This window comes from Mesoplodon mirus (assembly GCF_964341445.2).
Source record: "Mesoplodon mirus genome assembly, chromosome: 2".
NCBI lineage: Eukaryota > Metazoa > Chordata > Mammalia > Artiodactyla > Ziphiidae > Mesoplodon > Mesoplodon mirus.
The window spans coordinates 101,121,662-101,138,308 of NC_138977.1; the positions used below are offsets into that span (position 1 = coordinate 101,121,662).

General features: G+C 32.4%; 1 protein-coding gene across 1 annotated transcript in view; it reads right to left on the bottom strand.

The window, feature by feature from the left end:
• Window positions 1–16,224, bottom strand: part of TECRL (trans-2,3-enoyl-CoA reductase like) — a gene marked incomplete at both ends in the record, with an annotated part of 97,918 nt that extends 81,694 nt beyond the window's left edge. The window contains one exon of the mRNA XM_082602039.1: window positions 15,991–16,224. Coding sequence (XP_082458165.1) covers window positions 15,991–16,224 — 234 coding nt within the window. The remainder of the gene's footprint in view (window positions 1–15,990) is intronic.
• Between the last annotated feature and the right edge of the window lie 423 nt (window positions 16,225–16,647).

Below are 16,647 nucleotides of genomic sequence, written 5' to 3' on the forward strand. Positions count from 1 at the left end.
TCAATCACCCAGCTACCTGGCAGCGGGCTTGAGCCCAGCAGACATCAGCAGATCTCCTGAACAACTATAAGCTAAATCACCAAATAACAGAATAATGAGATAAATAGATGGCCTTTATTTTAAGTTGCTAAGTTTTTGAGTATTTTCTCTCAAGTGGTAAAGAACTATTAAAAACATTAATCATGTAAGGAGGACAAGGAAAAGAAATTTATCCCTCAATCATTTCATTGTACAGATTACAAACATATTCAGAAGGGTGATGTTTACTTTTTGAAAATGTACATCAGGTTTGTAAATCACCTGCGATGTTAACTCTGTTGTGTAATTAATTTTTGGCTTTTTTCTACTGATGATGTTAAAGAGATATGTCAATTAACTTTTAAAAAATACACTCAGATGTCAAATTCTATATGCAAAAATGAAACTAACATGGTACCACTGTGAAATATGTCATATGTTTTGTTTTATAATAAATCTGAAACTATTCATGACTCCATAAATATTTAACCTTAATATTCAAGATACCTAGTATTTGCTTTTGAAAGATGCACAATGAAGTTAAACTGAATTTCATCAAAAACCAAAACAACACAAAACAAAAAACAGTAACAAAAAATATAACCAAAATTTTATACTGCATAAGATCTTAAAACGTGAGGTTTTTTTCCTCCTGGTGATTCAAGGAAATCCACAGTTTAATATTCATAGTATCTCTTGGGAAAAGAGTTATTATGAGTGGCCAGTTTTCTAGAAATGTAGGATTTTACCTACCTCTTTATGCATCAAATATTTAAATCCATCCACTTTGAATAATTTTCTTGCCCTACCAAAAGAAGGATAATTTTAATGGTTCTTAGAAACTGAATATCTGTGGCATATTAGTTATTTTAGCAAATATTTGTTCTATTCATTTTCACTTCTCTAGAAAGTGATGCTGGTTGTGTTGGACTTGGCTCTTTGGCTTGCTTTGTACAATGGAATGTGGACAGATGAGGCAATGTCAGTTTCAAGCCTTAGGTCCTAAAAGGCATTATGAGCTTTCATATGACCATCTGGGAGCTACTGAATTCTGCCATGACAAGTACATGTTCTGGAAGCTGGCTCTCATTTCTTAACTTTTCCCTTCATTCTCTTGCTACAGTGTAACTTCTCTTTTTTGCTTATAAACCAGGCATCCAATATTGTTTCAACTAAGTAAATCAGTGAGTAGAATTTTTTTTTTTTTTTTTTTTTTTTGCGGTATGCAGGCCTCTCACTGTTGTGAGAGGCTCCAGACGCGCAGGCTCAGCAGCCATGGCTCACGGGCCCCGCCACTCCGCAGCATGTGGGATCTTCCCGGACTGGGGCACGAACCTGTGTCCCCTGCATTGGCAGGCGGACTCTCAACCACTGTGCCACCAGGGAAGCCCAGTGAGTAGAATGTGAATGAGAAATTGGGTCTCCATGTATGATTAAAGTGAATGAAGTTTGGAATATGAATTTTGGAATAAATAACTTCATTGCAAAGAGTCTGCTTACTCTGGTAGATTTATAATTGCTCAAAATACTTGTTGTCCTTCCCAGGGCAGGCCTTTTAGAGGGAATAATTGGTATCTCTACCATGTTGAACTCAGCTCTGCCACAGATTGACCAGTGAAATATGAGAGGAAAACAAATGTTTAATGTCCAAGCAGAAGCTTTACAAGCCAGAGTGTGGCTCACCAACTGCCATGGACTGAATGTTTGTGTGTCCCAAAATCCAAATGCTGAAATCCTAAACCACAATGTTATGTTATTAGGAGCTGGGGGTCTTTGGGAGGTAATTATGTCATGAGGGTGGAGCTTTCATCATGGAGTTAGTACCCTTATGAAAGAAACTCCAGAGAGCGTTTAGTCTTCTAAATAAAATAAGAGAATGGAAGTCTGCAACCCAAAAGGGAATCCTAACCAGAACCTGACCATGCTGGCACCCTGATCTTGGACTTCGAGCCTCCAGAACTGAGAAGTAAATTTCTGTTGTTTAAAAGCCACCCCGTCTATGTCACTTTTTATAGCAGCCGAAACTAAGATGCTTTCTCTCTGTTCACTCTACTTGGAAACTGACATGATAATGACAATGACAAGAGCTACTTCTTCAACCTGGTTACAGAACAGAGAGCTCAGAGCACAGCCACAGCTCATCCACACTGGCATGTCACGAGTGAGAAGTAAACCTTTGTTATTTTCCATCATTGATTATTTGGAGTCATTGCTTAATCTAGACTGAAAGTCACTCTTACTTGTTTTATAAAATAAATTTTACTTGTTAAAAAATTCGTGGGAATTTTTTTAGATAACTAGATTAAACCTATTGATGTGGAAGGACTCCATATCTTATAACCTTGATAGATTTAAAATGACTGTCAAAACATCAGAGATCACTCCAAATTTTGAAGTGATGGTCATAAACTTCTTTTTAGTTACTTCAAGATTTATGTTACAGTTTTTATAATGTAGAGAACGTGAAATGAGTTTCAAGCAAAAATAATTAGGGAGGAAAACCAACTTTAGAAAGTTTATATTATTAATTGTTTGACATCAAACCACAAAGATAGATGCTACAATTATTTTTGCATCACTGGCTCACTGCCCTCATAAATGCTACTACAGAGTGCCAGCCACTGAAAGTGATTGCATTACTTTTCAAATTTCACTGTGTATTGCATGTTCATGGACAAATTCATCAACATTTAAACAAATTCTGAGTATATTTCATCTTAGAACAATGAAAAATTTATTATTTAATATGCCTGAAAATCTAAAAAATGTTTGATGATTAAGTGAACCATGAAGCTTCAGTACCTTCATTACATCATTTTACATTACATCCTGGGTAAAAATAAGACATGCTTTATCTGTAAAGCTGATCTAATGCATTCTCTTGACTTTGAATGCCATGTATTTTCATACCCTCAGGTGTATATCTCCAGCACTAACTTGTTTTCATAGCTGCACACTTATATATACAACTGGATATTTAATACATTTACATGGATATCTGACAGTGATCACAAATTTAAACATCCAGAACTGAATGCTATGTAGGTTAAGCCAAGAACTGTTTCTATTCTATTAATGACACTAATATTCAAAGAGTTTTTCAAATTAGAATCTTTTTTATAAACCATGAATTTTCAACTTCATTATCTGAGAAATTTCAGAGTTCTATTGATCCAACCTTCTATATTTAGAATCATCCCCCTTCTGCTGCCTATTTTATTCAATATCTCCTACTAGAAATACACTAAGTACTCATTAAACATTCATTGAAGAAATTAATATCCAGTGAATAGGTGGAGTATCTAATATAGTCAATTTATTGAATTATCTTCTTTGTATAATAAGATATTTTATTAACCTGCTTTACAGTTTTCTGTATGTATTTATTAAAATATTTTATTTAAAATTTGTTTCACTTTATTGAGGTAAAATTAAAAATTAAATGATAAGATACTTAAAATGTCCAACATGATGACTTGATATACATATACATTATTAAAGGACTCCCCCAGTGAGTCAATTAACACATCCATCACCATACATATTTACTTTTTTGGTTTTGGTGAGAATATTTAAGCTGTACTCTCAGCAAATTTCAATTATACAATACAGTGGTATCAGCTATAGTCATCATGTTATACAATAGATCTTCTGGCCTTATTCATCTTATAACTGAAATTTCATGCCCTTTTAACAACCTCTCTTTGTCTCCTCCACCCCCCAGCCAACAGCAATCACTTTTCTACTCTCTGATTCTGTGAGTTTAACTTAAAAACAAAATCCACATATAAGTGATACTATGCAGTATTTATTTTTCTCTGTCTGACATTTCTCTTAGCATAGTGCCCTTTAGTTTCATTCATATTGTTGCAAATGACAGAATTTCCTTCTTTTTAAAGGCTGAATAATATTTCATTGAATATATATACAATGAATATATATATACACAATATATATACATATTTTCTTTATCCATTCATCTGTAGATAGACACTTAGGTTGTTTCCATAATACTGGAAATAATACTTTGTAAATAATACTGTTTTGTAAATAATACTTGGCTTCAGTAAATAATACTGCTATAATCATGGGAGTACAGATATCTCTGAGATAATGACTTCACTTCCATTGGATATATACACAAAAGTTCTGTTATTGGATTATATGGTAGTTCTATTTTTGAGTTCTTGAGGAATATCCATACTATTTTCCATAGTGTCTGTGCCAATTTGCATTCCCACCAACTAGTGCACAAGGGTTCCCTTTTCTTCACATCCTGGCCAACACATATTATCTCTTGTTGTTGTGATGATAGCCATTGTAACAGGTTTGAGGTGATATTGTGGTTTTGATTTTCATTTTCCTGATGACTGGTGATTTTGAAATCTTTTCATGTACCTGTTGGCCATCTGTATGTCTTTGGAAAAAAAAGTCTATTTAGATCCTTAATTTATTTTAAAGTTGGGTTATTTATTCTTTTGCTATTGCGGTATATGAATTTCTTATATATTTTGGATATTAACCCCTCATTGGATATATGGTTTGCAAATTTTTCTCCCATTTCATAGGTTTTCTTTACATTTTATTGATAGTTTTCTTTACCATGAAGAAGTTTTAGTTTGAGTAGTCCTGCCTTACTGTAATCCTACACTTTTAAATGGAAGAGGAAACATTACACACACACACACATATATATATACACACACACACATATATATATATGTATAACTGTTTTTCCTCTCTCTCTTTCTCTTTGTTATATTTTTCTAATGATGAAAGGATCGCTAATATTGAAATGACAAAATCATGAATCTCATCTTTAATTCAAAGTTCATTGAATGCACCTGTCAGAATAGTTTAGGTTGTGTTGCAAATCTCATTGGTTTGAAACAACATATGCTATGTTTTCACATGCACTACATGTATACCACAGGTTGACTGATGCAACTACTCTGCATTTTCCTTAGTCTGGGATCTATATTGACATAGCAGACAACATATGGAAAATTGCTTGTTTCCAAGGCAAAATTTAGGGGGAAAAATGGTAGTGAAATTAGATTAGGCTTTCAAAGCTTCCCTCAGGAAATAAATACATTTCTTTCACTCTCATTTCACAGAACAAAATCCGTTACTTTGAAGAGGTTGGAAGTTTAATTCTACCATGTTTCTGTGTGAGAACAAGAAAAAATCTTAATAAACAATACTAATATTTACCAGAGTTTAATATTTACCTTCTGATCAAATAGTTGGTCCCCTATCCTTTACTCATGAGTATCCTTTACTCATCCCTATCATTTACTCAAAATACAACACCATGTCCTCACAGAAGCAATGAAAAATTATTTTCAATTATGGTATCAATCTCAATGTCCAAGATGTCTGAACGATGTGAGGGATTATATACTTATGCAACTCAGAGACCTATGAACTAAAAGACAAGGTACCTGCTCTCCTAGAGCCCACTTCCTACCCATGGATGTTGAGAAACCAAAAATGCTTTTAATGCTTCTAAAGTCAGTGCCCAAATGATTAAAATTTTATTATCTAGAATATTCTAGAAGACCAGGCACTATTTCCATTGTTTCTCTGTGTGTCTTAAGTAAGAATACACAATGCATGTTATTTTACTCTCATGATAGATAGATATAGGTATATAGATATAATGTTGCATATATATTTCAAACATTATTTTATACATGCTAGAGAGAGAGAGAGAGAGAGAGAGAGAAGAGAGAGGGAGGGAGGAGAGAAGAGAGGGAGGCCAGAAAATTTAGTTTTTTTCAGGTTGGGGAGACAGAATATGAAATATAATTCATTTTCCCTGCTTTACATAAGACATAGGCTTTCCATCATTGACCAAGAAATACATTAGTTTCCTAGGCACATGACAGAAATAAAATATAGTCAGCTCATCAGCTATGAACTAAATATAAGATCAACTATTTTGTTACATGAATTACAAAGTTACCTCTATCACCAGTGTGATCTTATATATAATGTCCACAAAATCATGATAGCGAATAATAATCAAAATTCCTTCCCCACTGCATATGCCAGGCAGTTTAGTCTCTGTTCCTCATGGTCCAGAAGTGGTAGCTATTAGGCACGGTAACGTTATCATTCTCCTCATTGTTGTACAGTTAACATTTTTTTTGAAACTATTAGTTTCTTTTGAAACTAGAAAAATTAGTCTTCAATAGTTATGCAGGGCATAGGCTTCTAGAGTACACTCATTTCACAGGCTTAAATGTAGAAAAGGCAAGCACAGAATTCGTAGTCCCAAATGACAGTTTTAAATGTAAAATGTTTTCATTAAATGCACCACAACACAAGAATAAGAAGTATTTTACAGGTAAGGAATTCTACCTCTGGACGTATGTTTTCTGGCTTCTGTAAATTGAACAGACTCTAGGTGACAAAGTGATAATGCAATAACAAAACTATTTCACCTGCAATAACAAATGCCAAATTCTATTTCACCTAGCAATATTGTGGAAACTCTGTGGGCTGTAACTACATCTGATAGAAATAGTATATTTTTAGTATATATAATATATTTACTCTGTTTTGCTACATATACTGTGGGTGTTCAGTGAAGAATCATGTAGAGTGTAGATCAGTCTGTATGTTATTGATGATGGTAATTTAAACTAGGATGGGTACAGTTCAGTAAGGAGATATATTGTGTATAGAATGAAGTGATTTACTGATTGATTGCATGTAGTAAAAACAAGGAGAGCTTCTAGAGAGTCAGCAGCTTGATAAACTGGCTAAGGTGAGGCTTTCTCCATCAGTTCATTAAATAATTATATTCATAGGTGAATTCTCTATTGATGGGGACACTTTGATCATGTTGCAGTCATTTGCTGATTGTTGGCCTCTTCAACCTCCCAAATGAATAACTTTGAGGCAATAAAAAGATATGGAAAAACTGCACATCCCATCACATACGCATTATACATCATTTTAGTGATAAGTAGTATGTGTAAATTGAAGAGCCATAATCAGGCAAAGAGGAAATGAGTCTGTTTCTGTACAGAAGCAAAGCTAACCTTTGAGTCCAGATTTTTTTCTAGTATAATACAGAATAGCCTCAATATCAGTTAACTAGAAAATTAGGTATTTTAGCCAAATTGTACTTACATACTTAAACTATGACATGGAGCATTAAGTTATTGAATTCTATTATCAACAAATGCCTAGGAAGACATTATGTCTATACAATGCCAGAAATGCCAATTGAAAAGTAAAAGCAAACAAGTAAATTTATGGATCTATTTATTTATAATTACAAAAAAACCTATTTGATTTCTTTCTTCCCAGTTTGAAATAAAGCCAGTTTTATTTTAGCAATCAACACCTCAGCATTTGTGGCTATTCTTGCTGTTTGTGTTCTTATCATGTCAAAAGTTAAAAGAATTCTACATAAAATAGCTCTTTAGATAAAAGTAGTTTCTCAGGGATTTTAGAGTGAGAGCTTTTTGAAACTTTTCTATCTATAAAAATGTAGTAGCCTATATCTGAATGATTGCCTCAGGATTCTATGTTAAAGTTACGATTAAATTAAATTCAGACTATTACAGGATTTTATTAAATAAAGTTTATGAGAAGCAGATAATAAATATATATTTACTGGCACACAGATCAGTACTGACAAGTAAGGGGCTCAGTTAGGCAGTAATTCATCAAATGTCTTGCAAAAAGATATTACTAACTACATTACATTTTAATTTTTTTAAAAAATCAAATAACCAATAATTACAATTCAGAGACACCCAACATGAAGTAATATTACATGGTTATTTGGAAGGCAGTAAAAATGTGTAATGAGAAAACAAACTGCAATAAGAAAAAAAGGAGAGGTAATAATTAATTTGGTCTTTTTACAATATGATGTTAGAATGATGAGTTTATAAGAAGGCAGAAATACAGCATTCCTTGGTTTAAGAGTAAGATCAATTCTGATATAAAATATATGTTAGCTAGATGTAGTAGGCAGTTCAAAATAAATCTGTGTAAAAGAGAAGTAACTTCTCATAAGAAAAATGTGTGTGACATTCATAGGCTTTATATGGTGACAGACTGGTGGGTTCAGTTTACTTAGTTGAATCCCAGTAGATCAACAGGGATTGAAAATTATTTAATGACTGTCAGTTTAAAAAATCACTAATAAAATATAGTATACTAATGGTATAGAGCCTGAAAAGTGTGCACATTTGAAGTTCTTAAGTAGGTAGGGAGTTCATCTTTGCCTTCCTTCCTAAATTATCCAGAGGTGTGCTTATAGCAATATGCTTTCAGTTAAAGCCTGAAAGGCCGAGGATGTTAAGGCATTTAGAGGAGATAATTTCTACTTTAGGAGATTTCCCTTTACTGTTAGAGCCATCCCCAGGATGATCCTTCAGTGTGCTGGGACTCCTTATAACTGGAAGAGATTTCTAAAGCCGCTTTCTTCAATAGAAGAAAAAAAAATCATCCATCTGTGCTCAGCACCTTGTTCTTATCTCTACTTTAGCTTAGGTTATATTATCTTGTGTTGGACTATTTACATGTAATTATCCATTACAGTATGGTGAACATTGGAAGAAGAGGGAAAAGATTTTGTGTGGTTTGGATTGGTTTCTATGCTGATGTTCCTAGTGTCTATTAAAGGGCCTACCAACTGGAAGGCTGGTATTCTTCAACATATATGAAGAAAAACAGGGATAAAGGAAAGTAGGAAGGAGGGGAAGAGAGAAATGGAAGGCAGGTGCTGTTCTAGGATTATGCCCCTGCAAAATATTCTTGTAGGTACTTGATAATAGTCAATTGTAAACTTTTTAAGGGTAATATCACTTCAAACAATGATTGCCTCCAAACCTTTGAGCTCATATCATGTAGCCATGCAAATAACATAGCTTTACATAGATTTTACAGCAGAAAGTAAGATGCAAGTACATCTTCTTAGCTTAACTGTAAACAAAAACAGTTTTCTTAGATGGTGATACAATTGGAAAATAGAAAAATATAGACATAATTTAGTTGTTTATATGTAATATTATATATTAGTTTTATAAATTACACTCATGAATAGTTTGCTAGAGTATATTTATTTTTTTCTTTACTATTAAATTGACATGCAATGTTTGTCTATCCATTGGTATCTTTCATGGTATAACATAGTATAAGTAACCAATGCATATTATTTGGAGTATGAGAGTTGGTTATAGAATTCTAGAAACTGATGCTACAAAGATGGGTCCCTGTGACTATGCTTTCTAATTCTAATGCTTCCTAATCATTTCAGAAAGGGATAATAATAACTATCATTTTAAAATGCCTAAATTTTTATAGTCATAACAGAAAAGTATCAATTCAGTTATCTTCCCACTTTAATGGAATAATCATATTTTAAAATATATTGCCACTATCTAAAATACAATGTTCATTAGCAGAAAAATAACCATGTGGCAGACAAGGTGCTACATTTTGCATATAAATATAAAATCCTTAGATACTCCTGGAAGATAGATATTTACCCTACTTTGATTTGTGATTTACCCTACTTGGAAAACCAAGACTCAGAGTAGTTAAGTATTATGTTAAGGTGATAAGATATTAATGATTTGCAAAGCTCAAATACAGACACAAATATATCTGACTTCAGAGCATAAACAATTTGACCACATTGTCTCTCATCATATTATATATTTGGACTATATATCGTGACCAAATATATATAATAGGTCTACCTTTTCTGAGAGAAATATAAGTCAGAGCAGATAATATTAAACACTGTTTTTTTTGAAATTAGAACCACATGCTGTATTATGAAATTCTCAAGTATATATAAAAGAGAGGTTCACATTGGGGATACTCTGGGTTCATAGAAAATGATTACATTAATTACCTCTTTTGGGAGGAACTATTTATTTTAATTTCTTAATTTTTAATGATGTAAAAATTTGAGCACATTTTGTCTTTATTATTAAAAGGAATTTAAAATATTTTTAATTTCTAAGTTTGAGTATTAAATAATGCTATTTTATATGTATATATATAAAATAGAATGCTTAAGATCCTTCCTACCTCTGTCCTGAAACACATTGTATTGGAAGTCAGATGCCCTAATCATGAAATTAAATAGAACATGAGAATTTTGGCTAATGGAGGTCATTAATCTTTCACATTATAGTGTATAATAGTTAAGAGCAAGGCACAGAATGTGTATTAGCCAGGTTCAAAGCTTGGTTCTAACACACACAAAGTTCTTCTTTTCAAGTCTCTGTGCCACCTTTTCTGCATCTACACAGGGGAAGAATAATAATATCTAAATCCTTTTATTCTATAAAAGATTTATTCTATCTTTTTCTAAAAGATAATAAGGGGCAGAGGTATTGGGCCATATCCAAGGAAAAAGAAAAAGCAGGCCAGACATATTAAAATTGTAGTCTATGTAAATCCAAAGGCCATAAATTTCAATTATATCATGCTGCATCATAAGAAATAGGATGACGGGGATGGGGATGGAGAGGAGAAAAAAGGGGACAGGAATGGGAAGAAGAGAGTAACAAAATAGAGGGGGAAAAGAGGAATAAAAAACAGATTAGAAGGAAGAAGAAGAGGAGTAATGGAAGAGAAAGAAGATATTGTTACTTGCTTATACATGAAATTCTGAAAACTGCCATTAGGCCATTTTAAGGCAGGTGCTATTCTCATTTTACAGATGAGCAAATTAAGGCATAAATATGCTAACTCACATGCACAAGGTGAAATATTAAAAGTGGCAAACTCAGACATTAAGAATTCTCAAATTTTCTAACTGAAGTATTAAAAGTACAGTTTTTATGAAATCTCACTACCCTATTATTCTCTCTACAGGTTTCTGGTGAACATTGGTATTTTTATCATTAAAAGGATAGGAGAATTATTGAGTACTTTATTTTATTCATAAGAAGCCTTTAAAAAACTTTTGAGAATTTTTACTTAGAATATATAGGTGATAGAGAGCTCTTGAGGTCAAGTTCCTTGAAGAAAAGGTTAACGAAAAAAGAATGTGATGATATTGGAAATGTTTATCAACCCTAACATTTTAGAGTTCTTTCCTTGCTCTTGAATCATCCACTTGTCACTAGATAAGCTTCTGACATTTTAAAAAGTAGAAGTGAGACAGGAATAGTTAGCAACTGGAAATTATTCCATTTTACACTGTTAAATTTTTAAAATGTATTTTTCATATACATTTTTGATGTTCCAAAAAATAATTAAGGTGATATTTAACAATATTTAAAAAAATCTGCTCTCCATTTTCATCATTCTTTATAGTTATATTATTTTAATTATTCATGGGAAATAACTACATCAGTTAAATATTCCCATCTGCATTTCCTTCTTTATGAAGGGCTTGTTAGCCTTTGTAATCAGAACATTAATATTTGTTAGTAAATTATACACAGTACAAAGTTGAATTCTATACATTTTTGTTGGGAGCAAGCCAAGAGGAATTTGGGCATTCAGTGGAATGATTTAATTAAATGTCCTTTTCTGTGAATATATTTACATTTATTTGATGGATAATTAGATTTAGAAAATAGTAAAAAGTACTTTCAAATATCATACTCCTCCATCCAAAAACTGTCGCTGCTAAACATGAGTGCATTGTCAAATCCATATATCCCTTGAACAGGCATCGATTTATTCAGTAAATATTGGTTAAACACTTTCTTTGGGCCAAGCACTGTTTTAAATGTTGGAAATACAGGAGTGAAAATACCCAAAGCCCTGATTTTGTGAAACTGGCATAATAGGGTTAGGCCAAATAATAACCAAAATGAAAAAAAGGAAAATAAGCAGTATGTTAAATAGTGATAAGTGTTAGTAAAGAAGTAGAACAGAGAAGAGTCATAGAGGATACTGGCAGATTTTGCAATTTTACACAGGTAGTAAGGAAGAGCCCCAAGGAAAAAGTGACAGGTAAGTAAAGACCTAAAGGAAGACACTGACTAGTTCTGAGTAGGGAATGATATTATCTGACATGATTTTAACAGGCTAGTTCTGGTTGCTATGTAGAGAATATATTGAATGCGCTAAGGACAGAGCAGAGGAGATTTAGGAATGTGGGCATTAGAGGTGGTGAAAATTTTTCAGTCTGGATATATTTGAAAGTATCACCATGAAGATGGATTGTATGTGGGTTGTGAGATTAAGAGATGAGTCATGGTGCCTCTAAGTGTTTGGTTTGAGCTATTTGAAAGATGTAGTTGTTACTTGTTGATTTGGAAAACCCTGTGGAAAATTTTTTTGGGAAGACCAAGCGCTCAGTTTTAGATACACCAAGTTTGAAATGCCTAGTAAACATACAAGTAGATGGATAGATAGATGGATGAATACACAGATACATAGATAAATACACAGATAGATACATACATAGATAAATGGATTTGTATTTCAGGGGAAAAGAATAAGTTGTAGTTTTATATTTATGAGTCATCAATATGCAGATGATATTTAAAGCTATAGGACTCCATAAAGTAAATGACTAAAGATGTGGGAAAGTCCTGATGACTGAGTTGGTGACAGTCCACACGTAAGAAGTCAGATAATGAAGAAGCAGCAAGAGAAAAGGGAGAAGCCAATGATGTGGGTTTTTAAAAAAAATGTGTGTGTTATTCTGGAACTCAAAGAGCAAACATGTTTTCAGTAGAAGGATGTGTTTAGCAGTGGCAAATGTTGCCCATATACTAAGTACGTGAAGCATGAGAACTGACCTTTGGATTTAGCAAGGTATTTATTACTGCCCCTTGGTGACCTCAGCAAGTTCATATTCTGAGAATGATAGAGGCAAATGCCTGAATACAGTGGGTTCAGTATAGAATGAGAAGAGGAAAATGTGTACAGACAACATGAACGCAATGAAAGTAAGGAGAGAAATGGGATAGAAGCTGGAGAATATAATGAAAGCAATAGAAGGATTTGTGGTTCTTTGGGGTGTGTGTTTGTGTGTGTGTGTAAGTAAAAGAACATGATTCAATATGTTTTCTTTAATCCAAGGAATTCATTTAATGTTTTTATCTTATAAATATCTTGAGTAAATACTTTGTCCATTCTGAAGTTAAAGTTATAATATGTAGATGAAAACAAAATTTCTGAGATCAGCATATATTACTAAAATACATACATCCTACTCATATTTGAAAATTCATATCTAACATAAGTATTATACCAGATCATGTCAATAGGTAATTGTCAAGAAGTCAAATTTACAGACTGTGCCAGTATCACGAGTTTCATCACTTATTTTTTCTTGGATTAGTATGCAAATTAAATTTCTCTTTCCAAGTGATTATTAAATTAAAAAAATTATTTTCCCTATTACGTTCAAGACACTATGCTAAATGTGTTACATATCTTACTCTTAACTATAGGCTTACAAAATAGATTTTATTAACCTATGTTCTAAATAAGAGTCCTGGGGATCAGCAATTCAGCGACTTTCCCAAGCCTTTGATAAATATGACTGATGTAGCAGGGATTCAGTCCAGGTATACTTAGTTCCAAAATATATGACCTTCAACTTTGACTACATTATAACATTATAGTTACTGAAAGACAGGGACTAAGTTATAAGCAACACTTCTTTTGTATACTGGGTAGAACCAAGTCTAATGAGAGGCAATTAACATGACCTTACTCTTAATATAGCTGTTAATTTGTCCAAGAACAAAACAATATATTGGACAACAAACAAAATGTTTCTCATGTTTACAATCATTAAGCAAAAAAAAAAAAGTAAACTAATCCAGATATTTTTTTTCTTTTAAATGTCTTGCCATTATTATGAGATAGTTTACCAAATTACAAAGCTAAAACAAGACAAAACAAAATTTGTGCTGCTGACAAGTCAGAGATTTGGATGCAGTAAGTTGCACATCAGATGGTGTTGATTGTGCAATAAAGGCTGTGAGGAGTCCAAAATTAATCCTCTAGTTAGCCTACTGAGTTTCCCTAAAGGTTTGCCACTAGAGATGCAAGTACCAGGACTCTTCAAGTGTAACCAAATCCTTACCTCGAAAGAATGATGACTTTCTGCATGCTTAAATTTTGTGCAGTTTAATTAATACCTAAAAATGTAAAGCTCCATGTCTTAGCTTCAAATAAAATCTCAAAAACAGAAATGTTAAATGTACTAGGAAAATAATTAGTAGCCCAACATTTTCTCATTACTTTAAAGTAGATTTTGTGTCAACATTTATACACATATCAGAAAAGACACAACCAGCCACATTTTAGAATTTTGGTCTTTGGAAATCCTTGACCAGTATAATATCTATTCCACTTATTGTTTTATTCCCCTTCATTTCATTGTATTTTCCTTGTAAGTTTTAAATTTTCAGTAGTGAGAAACTGCAAATATCAACAACCTCTGGATGATAATTTTATTTTTAAAATTCTCCAGATGTAGAAAATAAACTTATGGCTACTAGGGGATAAGGGGGGGGGGATAAATAGGGAGATTGGAATTGACATATACACACTACTATTTATAAAATAGATAACTAATAAGAACCTGCCTTGTAGCACAGGGAACTCTATTCAATACTCTGTAATGGCCTATATGGGAAAATAATCTAAATAAAAAAGAGTGGATATATGTATATGTATAACTGATTCACATTGCTGTACACCTGAAACTAACACAACATTGTAAATCAACTATACTTCAATTAAAAAAATTGCCTTATTCCTGTATAATATAAAAAATACATTTTACTGAGATACTTAAATGGTAACATGCCTGAAGTTTGTAATTTAAAGGTCTATTATACATAATTCATATTTATCATTTATACCTGACCCCAGTGGTACTATAGAAAAGAATATGATTTAGAGTTACAAAGAAGTGGTTTTGAATTTCATATTTTCCACATACGACCTGCATGAACTTGTAAAAGGTCTGTATTTTTCATTTTCATATGTAAATAAAAGTTAATATTACATGAGTAATAGGCTGGTCATAGTGTTATAATTACTAAATAAGAAAGTATATATTATCTTCTTGGCAATTAAAAGCAAGTAAACAATTTCTTCTCTTTTCCTCTTATCTAGAAACACAGCTAGAGCATAGATAAATGGAATCAGTGATTGAATTTTAATTTTAGAACAGAAAAAAACTTATTCAACCTGTCTGTAAAGCAAAATAAAGATATGTCTTATTAAAAATGTCAATCTTTCTCATAATAAATTGAAATACTAATGCTTTTTCAAACTTTAGAAAAACTGAAAATGACTGGAATATTGTACATACACATGTATATCTACAATACACACATATATTTGTTTTTTTAAATTTTGTAACCTAGGAAGTATATATCTTATCTTTCCTTAGTGAAACATTGATATGTGATATGAATATAGAGGAATAGCATATTAAGCAAGACATTCTTTTTAGGAACTTAAACACTGTAGTTTTGAAATGAGTTAACTTTTCATAAAAAGTGAAATGGTTATATTTCAAGACAGTTAAATCAATTATAAATAATTTTCAAATGACTAGATTTTATCACATATGCTAAATATTACTTTTAATAACTTTGGGGCCTTTTGCTTGATGTTTTCTACAAACACTATTAAGACTCTATGAAAATTTGAATATGCAAGGAAGTGCATGAAGAGAAAGACATTTTGTCATGTAGGCTGAGAAGGTGAGCACTAAAATTTTACCTCCTGCCAATGGCCAATGTTAGGAGGAAAACCAAAACCTAATAATTATTGGCTACCATTTAAATTGAGTATGAAAATTCAGTGAATATTTTCTACTGAAACAAAGTATATAAAGTGTACTTTAAAGTATATTATGAAGTATCCATCCCACTCATCTTAAAATTAATATTAAAATCCAGAGATACATTTTGGTATTGTCTTATCAGCATTAAGCAAGTGATCAATAATCTTTGGGGCAAAAAAGAGAAGTTTAAATAAATAAATGAAACTCACCTTGTCCACAATACATATCTGCTTTCTGGTTTGAGCATCAAGTATTTCAATCTCAAAGTGAGTAGTTTTTGAATGTTTAACTGCTGGAGTTGATTTTAGAGGGCCTGCTGAGAGTATAAATTGCGACAAAGAGTGAAAATTTCTCAGGTCATTCTTCAGTATGGACCGTGTAGCTCCTGGGGAAATTAATTCTCTCTTGCGTGCTGAAGCAAGGAACTTGTGCCTTTTGAACATTGTGTGAACTACCAGGAGGATCTGTCTTGTCAACGGGAGACACTTGCAAGTGTGTTCCCTTCAAACAAGTTAAATACTGCTGGTGAAACCTGGAAAGGTCAAGTGGCATGCAATTCCAAGAGTTCAGTTTTATTTAGCAGGCTTGAAAACAATGACTGATCTCTTTCTATATATAACACACTATTGTGAATTGCTGCAATGTAGATTACTTGACCAGCATTCGAATTATTTCTAGCTTTCTCCTTTTATCTCTGCTTCTTAATATGGCCAGTAGTATCTGAAATTCCAAAGTAAGAAAAGAATACAAGAGTTTTATCTCTGAATTCTGGACACACTTCTCTTTAAACATATATATTATTGTTAACACATTCACATGTAGATGTATTTAAAATTAGTTTATTGCTATCTTATAGTTAGATTTTA